The 17,004-nt window shown below is 34.8% G+C and overlaps 1 protein-coding gene across 6 annotated transcripts in view; it reads left to right on the forward strand.

Annotated features, from left to right (window-relative positions):
- Positions 1-17,004, forward strand: part of AKAP9 (A-kinase anchoring protein 9) — a 155,380-nt gene that overhangs the window by 33,517 nt on the left and 104,859 nt on the right. For 5 of the 6 annotated variants that reach the window (XM_045497029.1, XM_045497030.1, XM_045497032.1 and 2 more), the window contains exons 4-8: positions 3,873-3,926; positions 4,292-4,462; positions 5,940-6,095; positions 6,935-7,132; positions 12,342-14,729. In XM_045497029.1, coding sequence (XP_045352985.1) covers positions 3,873-3,926; positions 4,292-4,462; positions 5,940-6,095; positions 6,935-7,132; positions 12,342-14,729 — 2,967 coding nt within the window. The remainder of the gene's footprint in view (positions 1-3,872; positions 3,927-4,291; positions 4,463-5,939; positions 6,096-6,934; positions 7,133-12,341; positions 14,730-17,004) is intronic. The other variant, XM_045497031.1, reaches the window with a different exon arrangement.

Raw genomic sequence — 17,004 nt, forward strand, 5'->3', positions numbered from 1 at the left:
AAATTTTAAGGAATTATCTCTTAGTATCACACCCTCCCCACCAAAGGAAATTCCTTTCTAGGAAACACATAGATTACAACTTCATTACAAATGCCAGGTTTGCAGTGTTTAATAATCTTGACTACTCTTGTTTGCCCTTGAGTATTTTTAAAATTTCAAAATTACAGTTTTTAATTGTGGGCTACGTAATTATCTTGTGTGTTATTTAAATATCACTGTCGGGGCGCCTGGGTGGCGCAGTTGGTTAAGCGTCCGACTTCAGCCAGGTCACGATCTCGCGGTCCGTGAGTTCGAGCCCCGTGTCAGGCTCTGGGCTGATGGCTCAGAGCCTGGAGCCTGTTTCCGATTCTGTGTCTCCCTCTCTCTCTGCCCCTCCCCCGTTCATGCTCTGTCTCTCTCTGTCCCAAAAATAAATAAACGTTGAAAAAAAAAATTAAAAAAAAAAAATAAAATAAATAAATATCACTGTCATTTTTCTGGGTTGTAGGGAAGTAAGGTAACATAAAACAACAGGAGCTTTGGAAACTTGTGTTCAAATTTCACCTTCATCACCTCCGTGGTCTATCAACTGGGGCCCATCAGTGAAACTCTGAAGTGTAGTTTTTTTCATCTGTAAACAAGGATACCTACTTAACAGTGTAGTTGTGAGGGTTATCTGATAATATTTAGTATGGTGTTTAGTATATAAAAGACAATCAACAAAGGTTTTGTTTTTTTTTACTGTTCTTCAGTAGAAATGTGCTCTTCCCACTAAGCATATGAAATGATTAATGAGAATTCTTTTAACAAATTATTCTCAAAAGGAGTTCAGAGTATGATTACTAGTTTAGAAATTTTCTGCATATAAATATGGTGTGCATTTAATTTTCTTGACTTCTTTGGCCGGTATTCTCGTTGGGTTGACTGATGGATTCAGGCTTAGAAATAATTAGATAATATTTTCCTATGACCTACCTAATAAGATCGGTTTTGAGTAAATATATACGCAATTACATATACTAGAGAAATCAGACTGGATAAAAAAGTAGCCTTCTTACAAATTAATTTAATTTATATGTAATCTGTTAAGTCCTTCATGAAGGGACATTTCATATCCAAAACACCATATTAACATGAAATATTTTTATTGATACCCTTTGAGCAGGGTTATCTGGAGGAAGCTGTGAATATTGTAGGCAACCTAGACACAAGATAGGTAAATAAATGTGCTATGCTAAGTATGGAAAGATGAAATGATAGTAGAGCATACACTCTCATGGATTTCATGTGATTATTCAGTGCTTCTTAACCAAGTCGCTTATACAGTTCATGATATTTCTGAAATGGCAGGCTGGAGTTGGAGACATAGCCTTTAGCCATAAAGTTATATAAACTTAGCCTTCCAACTTTGACTTGGGTATGGTTTTTTGTTTTGTTTTGTTTTGTTTTGTTTTAGTGTCACCTTATTTTTTTCTCTCTGCATCAGTTTTATTGAGGTATAATTGACAATTAAAAATTGTATATATATATTAACTTGTGCAATGTGTTTGATATTCAACTTGACTTTCAATAAATGATTTTAGCCTTGTTAGTTACTCAGCTCCAATTTCCCCTAGGCACATTGAACTCCTGTAATTCTCATACACTTTTAGGAACCATCAGATTCTTACTTTATTAAAACATTATTAATATTTTTGAATATGTGTAAGTATAAATTAAGTATTATAAAGATATTAATAGTCTGTCTTTAAATATGTCCAGTGAAAGGAAAAAGTTTTGGTGTGAAGGCCATTTTATGGTTATAAAAAAGGTCGTCCTCTGAATCTTTCTGAATAGCAGTATTTTTATGAGGTGATACTTACCTCTACAGAACATTTTAAAATTTAAAATGTACCTGACTTGTACTTTCCCTAGTCTACATGTTATCCATGTAAATTGAGCAAATCTGTGAATTCAGAAAGAATATATTAGTACAGCCTAAAGGTTTAAGTAACTTTGACAAATGCCACAGTAAAAAAAGGAGATTAAGGAAAGTTTAGGCTTTTCTTTAGCTGAAGGAGTTTGTCAATCTAATCTTCATGTTTCACGTTATTAATTTACTTTCATATTACAGTTTACCAAGTATGGTGTTAGAAGACTAATGTAAGAAGGGATGAATGCTCTATCCTTTAGGTATCAATAAAATATTATCCACATTAAAACAATAGAATAATTTAATATTAACTGTTAATGATTCCAATATTCTGAGTATTTCTATTCTAACTTCAGAATATAGTTTATTTTAGTTTAGTGCTGGTGAATAATCTTTTACCTATTTACATGGTATTAAATTTTTAAAATTTATTAATACTGATTTTTATGTTTATTATAAGAACATGTAATTAAGTTTTGAAAATGGTCTTGTATTTTAAGAAGCCAATACATACGAGTTTTTAAAATGTAGTTTTGCTTAAGTTAGATAAAAATTAAGCTGAACATTGGCTGCATAATGTGTTGGATACAATTATTATAAATCAGTAACTTACTACAGAGTTATATCATCTCCACTTAAGGAGTATCCATTGCTTACTATTATATTTGAAGCTTTTCATAAAATCCATTTCATAACACTGTTACTATAAAGCAAACATTTTAGTAGATGCTTATTAAAATGCTTTGTTTCAGCATCAAGAAGAGCTAATTGGAATTTAGAAGGATTTAATTGGAAAGTTACTTCAAGTGACTTGATATTAATAATTTTAATAGATTTAGTACTCCTATCTTCTGATAGTTTTTCACATACTGCAATATTGTGTTGCCATAAAGATGAGGCTTTTTTTTTTTTTTACTTTAGTTTTAAGAAAAACCAAGGAATAAAACTCTGTTAAAGAACTCCTAAATAGTATCTTCACCTTTTTTTTTTTTTTTTTTTTTTTTTTTTAATTTTAAGTAGGCTCCACACCTAAAGTCGGGCAGGCTTGAACTCACGACCCCTAGGTCCAGAGTCCCCTAGGTCAGGAGTAACATGCTCTACTGAGTGAGCCAGCTAGGTGCTGCAGTGCTTCCACTTTTTAAAGGGATGTGGTTCATACCCTAATTCTGAGATATCCTGTCCTATATACTTCAGCAGTAAAAATTTCATTATCTTGGATTCTATTAATGTAGAATTCTATTCTATTCTATTAATGTAGAATTGTGAATAATTAAGATGTAAGCAGGAATAAAGTTCTTTTGTGCACTGTTGGGGGGAAGGAGGAGATTGTTAAATAGATTAATTGACCTGAAATTAATCTCCCACCAGGTCAACCCAGGAGACGTACTCTGTCATCCTTCTTCCTCCCATCCCCAAATGTTTGTGGTAGAGGCAGTAATATGTTATGGAAAATCTCTACATCAGTTAGGGTTGGCATGGCTGTCATTTCCCCAGGGAAAAGTTGGGAGAGTGTTGTTTACCTCTTCATCTCATACCCTTTGACCTGATTACCAACCTTCAGTGAATTTGCACAAGCAAATGATTTTACTTTAAAACGAATAGAGCTTAATCAAAAAACAATTATTTAAATGATTATAAGGCAGCGTTTTGTAGAAGAGGATTGTAGTAACTTGAGGTCTATAATTCCCCTTCTGAAGACAAAATATAAACTGCACTTAGAACTTTGATTCATGTAAACAAAAATGTATAGTACAGTGTCTTCTGCATTGTAAGCCCTCAAGTGTTTTAGGAATCATTGGAATTTGAAACGATCATAATGTCTTTTTTATATTTAAGTTGAATCGCTGTATCTGTTTTTGCCAATGAGGCATTTTCCCTATCCATAAAATATGCACGAATACAGTTAGCAGAATTATAATCGTTAGCTTTAAATAAAGTTCTATCTAAAATCATAATATATCAGGAAATTGTTTTTGTACAGGTAAATGGTTGCAGTTTTGTGGTGAGAACAGGAAAGCCCACAAATTTATTAAGGGTACAGTATTTAAAACTACTTATGATACTAATGTTTTACACTATCAAAAACCATCTGGCTTACTAACAAAGCTGTTTCCTGCATGCATTTCTTTCTGTGTGTGATTTCTAAATGCTTTTAATGTTTAACAAAACAAAATTAGCTGTCTTTTGTTATAAAGCTCAGTTATAACCAAATTTGTAGATATTTTGTTTTTGCTTTTAAGGTATATAGCACATTAATAACAAAGTAGGTAGTCATTCCAGTAAATTCTCAGGTGATAAGTGATATTTTAAAGTGGACTTTACTATGGAATTCAATATTTGAATCCCTCTTCCTGAGGAATGTTGTTAGTATGAATTATTAAATATCTTGGATTGATTTAGGAAGAAGAATTTGGTGCTGATGATTCTTATTCTGAACATGGAGCACAGTACAGTCAGACCCACCTAGAGATGATGGAAAATGAATTGGCTGGCAAACAACATGAGATTGAAGAGCTGAACAGAGAACTAGAAGAAATGAGAGCCACCTACGGGACTGAAGGGTTACAGCAGGTATGCCTACTTTATGTGGCTTTTGTGTTGTTACAAAAACAAAAACAAGAAATTTGAATGCTAGCATATGTAAATAGTACATAACTTAAGTCATATAACTTAAGTTATCTCATAATATTCTTATACATATCATAAACAACTTGCTTAACACTAAGATTCCATGAATAGGGGTAATACAGTCTGGAATCTTTTGTTTAACTTTATGAGATAGCTAGGCTGAAAGCACTTCAGTAGAATAGATGTTTTTGTAATCAGCCTGAGAGAAAATATGGTGCAAACCGCATCAGAATGTTATGACTTAAACTCATTAAAAATGTCAGCGAGTCCCTGTAAAGGGACCTCTTGTGGTTCAAATGACATCTGTTGTTTGTGGCAGTTATGAAACCAAGGTGAAAAAGACCATTGATGAAGACGACAGAATACATTTTAGTTTCATCCTCTCCAGGAACAAGGGAGAATCGAACATGTCTATGATGATGTTGCCTAGGAACAGATTGGGGCACCCCTGAATATAAAGGCACTTGTCCTTCTAGAAGCAGATAATTGATAAGTTAGACCTAGTGTATTTTGTTCATCAGGTAATTTTTTTTAAGTTGTTTTGGAAGTAAAACCAATTTCTGCAAGGTAATTTTTTCTTTTTTTTTTTTTTTTTTAATTTTTTTTTTTTTTCAACGTTTATTTATTTTTGGGACAGAGAGAGACAGAGCATGAACGGGGAGGGGCAGAGAGAGAGGGAGGGAGACACAGAATCGGAAACAGGCTCCAGGCTCTGAGCCATCAGCCCAGAGCCTGACGCGGGGCTTGAACTCACGGACTGTGAGATCGTGACCTGGCTGAAGTCGGACGCTTAACCGACTGCGCCACCCGGGTGCCCCAAGGTAATTTTTTCAAATATGGATGAGATTGCTTACAAATTATAATCTGCCCGGGCACCTGGGTGGCCTGGTTGGTTGAGCATTCGACTTAGGCTCAGGTCATGATCTCACGGTCTGTGATTTTGACCCCTGCATCGGGCTCTGTGCTGACAGCTCAGAGCCTGGAGCCTGCTTCAGAATCTTTGTCTCCGTCTCTCTCTCTGCCCTTCCCCGCTTGTGCTCTGTCTCTCTAAAAAATAAATAAACATTAAAAAAATTTTTTTTTAATTACAGTCTGACAATGCGTTTTGTATATTTTTGAATAGTTGCCTGTACTAATAATCAGTTTTGTTCTAAAAATAAGTCTGGCAGGGGCACCTGGATGGCTCAGTTGGTTAAACATCTGACCCTTGATTTCGGCTCAGGTCATGATCTTATGGTTCATGGGATCGAGCCCCACTCAGGCTCCAAGCTGACAGCATGGAGCCTACTTGGGATTCTCTCTCTCCCTCTCTCTCTGTCCCTTCCCTGCTTGCACACACTCCTACACCCATCTTTCTCTCTCAAAATATATAAACTTCAAAGTAAGTCTGGCACTTACTATTTTCACTGATGTCTTTTAGTTACAAGAATTTGAAGCTGCCATTAAACAAAGAGATGGCATCATAACCCAGCTTACTGCTAATTTACAACAAGCAAGAAGAGAAAAGGATGAGACAATGAGAGAATTTTTAGAGTTGACAGAACAAAGTCAGAAATTACAGATTCAGTTCCAGCATGTAAGTATTACTAATAGAACAAAATTTATTAGATTTTTGGTAGTGAAGTTTTTAAAAAATGCTCATGAGTTTTAAAACAAATTTAAACTTAAAATCACATCTGCTTATAATGTATCATGTTGGAAAAAATAACGAACACCTGTTATTATGTTAACCAAGAATGTAACTAGTTCTTTTGTGGTTTCTTTGCTGTTATTTTCTTTGTTCATCCTTGTCTGTATACTGAAAGCCTACAATATCTTTCTGATGGGTGGATTTTTGCAGAAATTAACATGTAGCCACATCCTACCTTTGCCAACCCTGGTATGATTTTATTTTATTTTCTAAAATGGTAACCAGACAGAATATATTCCATTTACCTTTAATCAGAGCCATAAGAATGTAATTGTATTAATCAAGGTTTCTGATGGCAAGTACAGAAAATAATTTGAGATAGGTTAAGCAAAAGGGAGAAATTTAAATACAGGCCTATATTACAGAATTCAAGGTGGAAATACAACCAGGCCTCTGAAAGGGATTGAAATCAGAAACTAGAAGGATATCAGGAATCCAGGAAGTACTGTCTGTCAGGCCCCTTTTCTTTCTGTAGGTCTGTCTTAGTCTTCCCTATTTTATTAGACTTTTTCTGCTTTGTCATGGAATAATCTTACTGTTCAGCTTGTATGATGTGCCCATACTCATCTGATAAGCCATGACAGCATGTTTGCTTGGGTTTCAAGCCTATGAATCTAGCAGATTTCCCAGAGAGCAATTGTGAGCTGAGTAATATCCCAAAAGATGTCTATTCCCTAGCGTAATCACTTCAGAATTTAACTTGGGGGTTTCTTTCTGTTTTTAAGTTACAGGCTAGTGAAACTCTGAGAAACAGCACTCATAGTAGCACAGCTGCAGATTTGTTACAAGCCAAACAACAGATCCTCACTCATCAGCAACAGCTGGAAGAACAAGACCATTTATTAGAAGATTATCAAAAAAAGAAAGAAGACTTCAAGATGCAAATTAGTTTCTTACAAGAGAAAATTAGAACATATGAAATGGTATGTTTAAGGAAGTTAGCCAATGTACAGCAGCTTTATAATTGAAGTTTTTTATGCAAGTGTTTATATTTTTTGTTATGTACATGAATTACAAAATTTCATAATTAAGAAATGTTCTTTATATAAAACAACTTATTTCAAAAGCAATTGGGAATCTTAGAATAATAGTTTTTAAGATAATACTAATTACTGAGTTCCTTGGAAGTGATCAGCCTATGTTAAAGTGAGTTCTCAGGAGAAGCTAAATTTATAAACATAATTAACATTCTTTTTTTCTTTTCATCTATAAGTATTTCTACTCATTTTACCAGTGGTTATGAAATTCTGAAAATATTTCCAAGAAAAAATGAAATTTTATGGATTTTAATTAGAAAAAAATAGTGGATTCTCCTTTCATGATAGTTATGTTTTATAAAGTTGCATGGAATACTTATTTAGCAAATAAGTGGTAATAGAGGAAAAGGGGGGAAATATATATAATTTACATATTTATATTTGTTTTTATGTAGGAACACACATATGTATTATATATTATGTATAAATATGTAAATATGTATGTGTGTATATGTATGTGTTTATACACACACACATATGTATTCTAGAGAATATATTTATATATACATAGATACACAACATATCTCATAAGATTATAATCTTAAATCCTAAAAGCCACTCATCCCTGTAGGTTATATTTTATTTGTTTTTCAAAAGAGAAAATGGGGTTCACCTATATTAAGTGACTTGACTGAGGGTACCCTACTGACACTTGTCAGACTTGTGATTCAAACCCATACAGCTGGCCCAGAGCCATATTTCTTGTGCTTTACTGCACTGCCCCCTCTTGCCTCCATCCTCTTCACCATCCATGTTTTCCTAATAAGGTCTGCCTTCATAAAGGAGGTGACTCAGGGTAGGCTTTAGGAGGAGAGGATATTTGAGGCAGGTCTGGAATAATCTCTCTCTAATTATATTTCATTTTCTCAGCAATAGTTCTGTGTGGCACATAGTAGCTACTCAGTATTCATTTGGTAAATAAGCAAATACATTATGAATCTGAACTGATAGAGATAGGAAGGACATTTTAGAGGGTGGAGTGTACATAAAGACCCAGGACAAAAGATGTTAAAAATATATAGGTAGCAAAAAATAGTTTAACCAGAAATAGTCTTTGAAAGTCAGCCTTTGTAGGGGCACCTGGGTGGTTCAGTTGATTAAGTGTTCAACTATGGCTCAGATCATGATCTCACAGCTTGTGAGTCTGAGTCCCACGTCGGGCTTTGGGCTGACAGCTCAGAACTTGGAGGCTGTTTCGGATTCTGTGTCTCCCTCTCTCTTTCTGCTCCACGCCCCCCCCCCCCCCCACTTGCGCGCTCTCTCTCTCCCTCTCCTCTCTCAAAAATAAAACATAAATTTTTTTTTAAAGTGAGCCTTTATAAAGATATTTTTAACATGTATAATATGATGAAATGAATCAATAAAAATAAGCATTTCCTGGGGAGCCTGGGTGGGTCAGTCAGTTGAGTGTCCAACTTTGGCTCAGGTCATGATTTTATGGTTTGTGGGTTCCAGCCCCATGTTGGGCTCTGTGCTGACAACTCAGAGCCTGGAGCCTACTTTGGATTCTGTGTCTGCCTCTCTCTCTGCCCCCTCCCCTGCTCACACTCTTATCTTCTGCGTCTCTCAGAAATAATAAATAAATGTTAAAGAAACTAAAAAGAAAACAAAAGTGAGCCTTTTCAGGAGGGAAGAGTGGAGAGATACTCTAGGTCTCGTTATAAGAGCCTGGAAATTGGATTTTGTTGTATTTATTATATTCAGCAGGCAGTATTATTTGAAAGTATTTAAAACTCAAATAATTCATTATTTTATTTTTTTAATATTTATTTATTTTGAGAGAGAGAGAAAGAGAGTACACAAGCAGGGGAGTGGCAGAGAGAGGGAGAGAGAAAATCCCAACCAGGCTCTGCATTGATTCCACACCTGAGCAGAAATCAAGAGTCAGATGCTTAACTGACCTAGCCACTTAGGTGCCCCCAAATAATTCATTTTCATAGGGGGAAAACCTTTGTTTATTTGAATGCTAGCTGAATTTTTTTTTTTTAAGTTCATTGATTTTGTGAGAGAGAGAGCGCGTGTGCAAGTGGTGGAAGGGCAGAGAGAGGGAGGGAGAGAGGATCCTAAGCAGGCACCTCGCTGTCAGTGCAGAGCCCGATGCAGGAGCTTGATCACACAAACCATGAGATCATGACCTGAGCTGAAATCAAGAGTAAGATACTTAACCGAATGAGCCACCCAGGTGCCTCTATTAGCAGAATGCTTTTATTATCAGTCTCTTCTTCTTTTTTTTTTTAGATTTGTTTTAATTTATTTTTGAGAGAGAGAGAGAGACAGAGCATGGGCAGGGGAGGGGCAAAGAGAGAGAGGGGAGACACAGAATCTGAGGCAAGATCCAGGCACAGAGCCTGATCTGAGGCTGGAACTCACAAGCCATGAGATCATGACCTGAGCCGAAGTCAGATGCTTAACCAGTTGAGCCACCCAGGCACCCCAATTATTAGTCTCTTCTTTATTATGTATATATTTTTAAAATTTTCTCTCTCTCTGTCTCTCTTTTTTTTTTTTTTTTTTTAACTTTCAATGACTCCCCCTGAGCAGTAGTTCCATCAGATCAGCTGAGGGACTAGAGCATTAGGGTGATGGTTGAAACTGTCATGGTGATTCCAGCCTCATTCTCTTTACTCATCATATTCTGAACTTCCCATGGTGCAGTGGTCACAGGCAAGAAGTATATTATTCCCCACTCCCTCAAGTCTGTTTCTAAAAATAGAGGGATTGTATCTTCAACCACAGGGCTGTCTTTTCCAACACAAAATATATGGCTTAAAACCATATATTTTGAAATAAACAGTACTAAGAAAAATGAACCATGAATTTGTTTAATAGTTGAATGAAGAATTATTGTTGCTTGCAGTTATATCACATGTTGGACAATTTTGAATTAAGTGACACTGTTTTATGAGGATTCCTCCTCCCCAATAGAAAAATCAGGAAATAGAAGTATTAACAGATGTTAATATTCCAAGTCTAAGTACTTATTTAACAGTTCAACTGAAGTTGACCTCCGTGAACTAATTTTATTTTCTTATAGGTTCCAAATGCCTTCTAGATACTTTCTAGTATACAAAGGTATTACATTTTTATATAGCACAGTGTGCATAAAATACATTAATACATTCATTTTCTTTTAGCTTCAAACATATTCTATGACATAGAAGAAATGGTATTTATTTTACAGGTGAAAACACTGCAATTTAAGAGATTAAACTGATTTAAATGCCATATTATAGTACAGAAGTCAGAAGGCTCAGCATTTGGTAATCACTTATGGTGACATTGGATGGGAATATGTGATACCAAGAAAAAAGCTGATAGGATTTTGCTCAAGAGGCTTCACAGTATAGCTGTCGTTGCCTTAGTTAATTTATATAGTGCATATTCTGGCCTTTGACTTGTAGGCTCAGAAGTCTGGTTTTTATCCAGAGAGGGAGGCAAACCACAAGAGACTATTAACTATAGAGAATAAACTGAGGGGTTTTTGAGGGGATAGGCTAAATAGGTGATGGACATTAAGGAGGGCATTTGTTGTGATGAGCACTGGGTGTTATATATAAGTGATGAATCACTAAATTCTACTCCTGAAACCAGAAGTACACTGTATGTTAGCTAACTTGAATTTAAATAAAATCTTGGAAGAAAAAGTAATTCTGATTTTTATCTTCTATCATCTGAGACTTGAGCTATCTAAGAGGTGAGCTCAGATTTTCCAAGTTCAAGAGGCTAAATGTTTAAATCTTGAAGATGAGATTATTAATTTACAGTGAGAAATGATTATCACCAGGACCTGCATACTTCAGGTTCATTGGATTTTACTTTCTTTCTCTGGGCAAATGAATTTGAAAAGCCAAATAATAATAATAGAAAGTTGTTTAGTGAGCATGAGATTAAAGGATATTAGAGGAATCAAATGTTCCATAGCATTACGCTATGATAACCTGATGTATCCATCTCACAGAAGGAAAAGTCATGCCTGTGGACTGAAATTCTTAAATTCTGTGTGCTACAACCCCTTACATTGCTTTCTGTGTTAAGTATGGTTTTCCCAGAGTGATCAGAATTCGCAGTCTCACAGCACCTGGACTGTGGTGGAATGTGCACTGCCAACATTTCTGTCTCACGCCTTCCTTTTTCTAGGCTTTGACATTCTTTATTTAGATATATTAATAAATCCATTCAAGGTGCCTTTAAGTCCTCTTGGCCTTAGGACTCCTGACTCATTTAGGTGATTTTACTTACTTACTTGTGTTTGTTCCATTCTATGGATTATACTTTCTTTGTAGTTGGGACATCAGCCCTTAAATATTTAGGCAACTAAGTAACAGAGGCAAAACTTTGTTTCTAGGGCTTTTGCTTGACTCCCTTATGTGATAACATTCTTAAGGATGATTGTGATTATGAATATGCCTTGGCCTGTGTCCTAGGTTTAGGCTTATATACAGTTCCACAGTAGAGTCCCAAGTCCGACGTGGAAAAAAATGTCTGCCCCGCTTTCAAATTTCTATTCAAACCCAAAGTCTAGGACCAAGTTGATTTGCTATAAATGGTGTAGTTGTTTTGCATGTCACTTGAGGTCAGCCACAGGAATGAAACTAAGGCAGACCCATAAGAACCTGTTTTTGTTGTTTTAGTCTTTTCATAGCATTTGCTCATCAGACACCTTTAAGTCACTAGAATACATAGAAGGAATCTTGATTTATTTTTAAGACTTTCTTCTGGAACTGTAAAGAGTACATAGTACTATACCTATAGAAAATACTAAGTTTATTAGTTAATAAGAAAGATGAAAATATAATGGTTTAGACATTTTAATCCTACTAATTTTGAAATTAATATTTTTCACCATAGCAGTGTAAGAAAAATTTCTTTCTTCAAGAAGACCAATGCTGCTGTAGTGTTTGCTCACAAATAGTGTTGGGTACACAGGTCTTATCTCACTGACTTGGGAAAAATTGAAGGGCAAGCCTAGCAGTTACTATTTGTAGAATTATTGAAAAAAACAGACTTCTCTCAATATTTGGTATTGAGATTAAGCAATGTAAGTTGCCAGGAACTAAAATTGACATTTTTATATTTTCATTTTTTCTTTCTAAAGGAACAAGATAAAAAAGTAGAAAGCTCAAATAAAGAAATACAGGAAAAAGATGCAATTATTGAAGAACTAAAAACAAAAATAATAGGAGAAGAAAAAAAAACTCTAGAGCTAATGGATAAAGTCACAGTTACTGATAAATTACTGGAAGAATTACAAGAACAGGTTGTAGGAAAGAACCAAGAGATTAAAAATATGAAATTAGAGCTGACTCATTCCAAGCAAAAAGAAAGACAGTGTTCTGAGGAAATAAAACAGTTAATGGGGACAGTTGAAGAACTTCAAAAGAAAAATCATAAAGATAGCCAATTTGAAACTGATATTCTGCAAAGAATGGAACAAGAAACACAAAGAAAGTTAGAACAGCTCCGGGCAGAGCTGGATGAAATGTATGGGCAGCAGATAGTACAGATGAAACAGGAGTTAATAAAACAACACATGTCACAGATAGATGAACTTAAAATACGGCATAAAGAAGAAATGGAGAATGCTTTAAGATCATATCCAAGTATTACTGTTAATGAAGATCAAATAAAAGTAATGAATATGGCAATAAATGAACTGAATATAAAATTGCAAGATAGTAATTCTCAAAAGGAAAAACTCAAGGAAGAACTAGGAGTAATTTCAGGAGAAAAGTCTACTCTACAGAGGCAGCTTGAAGACCTTTTTGAAGAATTGAGCTTTTCAAGGGAACAGATTCAGAGAGCTAGACAAACAATAGCTGAACAAGAAAGTAAACTCAATGAAGCACATAAGTCCCTTAGTACAGTGGAAGATTTGAAAGCTGAGATTGTTTCTGCATCTGAGTCCAGAAAAGAACTAGAATTAAAACATGAAGCAGAAGTTACAAATTACAAGATAAAACTGGAAATGTTAGAGAGAGAAAAGAATGCTGTATTAGACAGAATGGCTGAATCACAAGAAGCTGAATTAGAGAGGCTGAGGACACAGCTTCTGTTTAGTCATGAAGAAGAACTTTCCAAACTGAAAGAAGATTTAGAAATTGAACATCGAATAAATATTGAGAAACTTAAAGATAACTTAGGCATTCACTATAAACAGCAGATAGATGGCTTACAGAATGAAATGAGTCAAAAGATAGAAACCATGCAGTTTGAAAAAGATAGTTTGATAACTAAGCAGAATCAACTAATTTTGGAAATTTCAAAGCTAAAAGATTTACAGCAGTCCCTTGTGAATTCAAAATCAGAAGAAATGACTCTTCAAATCAATGAACTTCAAAAAGAAATTGAAATACTCAGGCAAGAAGAAAAGGAAAAGGGTACTCTTGAACAAGAAGTTCAAGAATTACAACTTAAAACTGAATTGTTGGAGAAACAAATGAAGGAAAAAGAGGATGACCTTCAAGAAAAATTCACACATCTTGAAGCAGAGAATAGCATTCTTAAAGATGAAAAGAAAGCCCTTGAAGACATGTTGAAAATGTGTACTCCTGTTAACCAAGAAGAAAGATTACTTTTCACAGACTCCATTAAGTCCAAATCCCAAGACTGTAACTGGCAAAAAGAAATAGAAGTACTTACAGAGGAAAATGAGGACCTCAAAAAACAATGTATTCAGCTAACTGAAGAGATTGAAAGGCAAAGGAACACTTTTTCATTTGCTGAAAAAAATTTTGAAGTTAACTATCAAGAGTTACAGGAGGACTATGCTTGCCTTCTCAAGGTGAAAACTGATTTAGAAGACAGCAAAAACAAACAAGAAGTAGAGTATAAAAGTAAGCTTAAAACACTTAGTGAAGAGCTTCATCATTTGCAAAGAATAAATCCAACTGTGGTAAAAATGAAAAGTTCAGTCTTTGATGATGACAAAACTTTCATAGGAGAACCCTTGGAAATTGGTGAGGTTGTTGAGAAAGATACAACAGAACTTATGGAAAAACTTGAGGTGACCAAGCGAGAAAAACTAGAACTGTCAGAGAAGCTGTCTGATCTTTCTGAACAATTAAAACAGAAACATGGTGAGATTAGTTTTCTGAGTGAAGAAGTTAAGTCTTTAAAGCAAGAGAAAGAGCAAGTTTTATTGAGATGTAGAGAGCTAGAAATCATCATTAATCATAATCGGAAAGAAAATGTAAATGCATGTGATGTTCCATTAGACTCTTTAAAAGATGGATTTGTGACAAGGACAAGCAAAGATTCTGGAGAGTCAGTTTCTAAAATAGATAAAGATTTTGGCGAAGAATCAAAAATAATGGAGGAAAATAAAATTCCTTTGGAAAATAGGACTGTTGGAAAAGAAGGCAAGCAAGAACAGTTGTTTTTGGGTCACTTGCCATTAGTGACAAGTGGATCATCACTTAGGACGACTGAACCAAGTAGAAATGATAAACTTCAGTGGGAACTTAGTGTACTTAAATCAGAGAAGGTATGTTTACTTATTTATATATGTTAAAGCACAGTGAAAATGTACATTTCGCGCAAATAATGTTTTTATCTTCCTAAAACAAATTTTACAAGAGAATGAAAGGGAGCCCTGTAATGTAATTCTCATTTGGGCCTCTCATCTATCATTGCCTTTATCTATTTTTACTTAGCACAACTTTGGATCTAAGAGTTATGAATTTGGGCCCCATGAAGGGCGTAAAGATTGCTGTCTTTTTCTTAAACATTGTTGCCTTTTTTTCAGTTAATTTATGTTACATAGTCTGTTCATAAATAGCAATGGTTTCACATTTTCTTTGGAATGGCAAGAGTTTAAATAACTTTGTAAAGTTACTTTGTAATATTTTGTTGTAATATCAAAGCTTGGTTTCAGCATTTTGTTTCATATTAGTGTTTTAAAAGTTCCACAACTAAAAATTAACTCTTAAACTTTAGTACTTTATATAGTATTTATTCAGTAGTTATAAAACCATCTTTCCCTGAAAGAAATCTCAACTTAAGTCCCAGAGTTTTCTCTGAGTACTGTGTAAAGCTGAAGGGGGTAAAAAGTATTCTACTTATAACTAAAGAAGGCATATAATGAATAATAATAGGTATATAATATCTGATGTTATATATAATAGTAATAGAAATTAATGCTGTATTAGACACAGTCTAATCCAGTTAGGTTATAATATCTACTATTGTATATAATAGTAGATCTTATGTATTTATTAAATATAATAAAAATAGATATATAATAATAGATTACTCTTGACCAATATGCAGTTTGCGAGTTACTAGTATTAGAAATAACTGGAAAATTCCACTGGGTATTTTGTGTAATGCTGCTAAGTAAGGCTTTACTTTTCTTCACTTATGCAGCATATATTTATTGAATGTCTAACTAGGTATAGGGAGTATAGTAACAAGAGAAAGAAGATTCCTTCTCACAGCAGGAATATACTGTAGTGAGGGAGGCAGACAATAGACGAGGAAGCAAGTGGAGTAGTTAGAAGTGGTAATAAGTCCTATAAAGAAAATAAAGCATAATGTGATAGAGAATGATGGGTAGTGGTGGTGACAACATTAAATACTGAAAGGTCTGTTCTAAGAATTGACCTTTGAACTGAGATCTGAATAATGAGGAGGAGCCTACCACATGCAAATTAGGGCAATTGTAAAGACCTGGGTGAGTTGGAGGAACCAAATGAAGGTGTGTTTAGTTGAGTTTGAAAGCAGGAGAGTGGAAGGAAAAATGTTTGAAGAAGAAAGAAGAGACTAGATCTTGGAGAGCCTTTCAGACTTTGTAAGAAGTTGAGACTATTCTATACACAGTAGGAAACCATTGGAAGGTTTTCTCTTTTTACTTCTAATAAATACAGATCTTATGATGGAGTTACATTACAATAAACCTATTGTAAATTGGAATATGTTAAGTTGAAAATGAAGTTAATGCACTTAACCTGCCGGACATCATAGCTTAACCTAGTCTACCTTAAGCATGCTCAGAATACTTGTATTAGCTTACGTACAGTTGGGCAAAATCATCTAACACAAAGCCTATTTTACAATAAAGTGTTGAATGTGTCATGTAATTTATTGAATACTATACTGAAAGTAAAAAACAGAATGGTTGTTGGGACACCTGGGTGGCTCAGTCAGTTAAGTGTCTGATGTCGGCTCAGGTCATGGTCTCACAGTTTTTGTGAGTTCGAGCCCCGCATCGGGCTCTGTACTGACAGCTCGGAGCCTAGAGCCTGCTTTGGATTCTGTGTCTCCCTCTCTCTCTGTCCCTCCCCTGCTCGTGCTCTGTCTCTCTCTCTCTCTCAAAAATACACATTAAAAAGGTTAAATTAAAAAAAAAAAAGAACGGTTGTAAATGTATTGGCTGTTCATCCTTGTGATCATGTGGCTGACTAGGAACTCTGGCTCGCTGCTACTGCTCAGCACAAGAGTGTGCCATACTGCGTATCACTGGCCTGGGGAAAGATCGAAATTCAAAATTTGAAGTACAGCTTCCTATTGAATGTGTATCACTTTTACACCATTATAAAGTCAAAAAATCCTGGGTCATAAGTTGGGGACTGTCTGTATATTTGCATTTATGATCTTATATTAAATGTAAAGATATTTTATATTTTAATAACTTAAATAGAGTTTAAAAATTCAAATTGCGTAACGGTTAATGCTTCATTAATTATCTGCAGTGGTTTTCAAAAGCATAATGTGATTACAGTTCAATTACTCCTGCAAATGTCAGAGGTCATTTAAACTTT

Source organism: Leopardus geoffroyi, chromosome A2, assembly GCF_018350155.1.
Source record: "Leopardus geoffroyi isolate Oge1 chromosome A2, O.geoffroyi_Oge1_pat1.0, whole genome shotgun sequence".
Lineage (NCBI taxonomy): Eukaryota > Metazoa > Chordata > Mammalia > Carnivora > Felidae > Leopardus > Leopardus geoffroyi.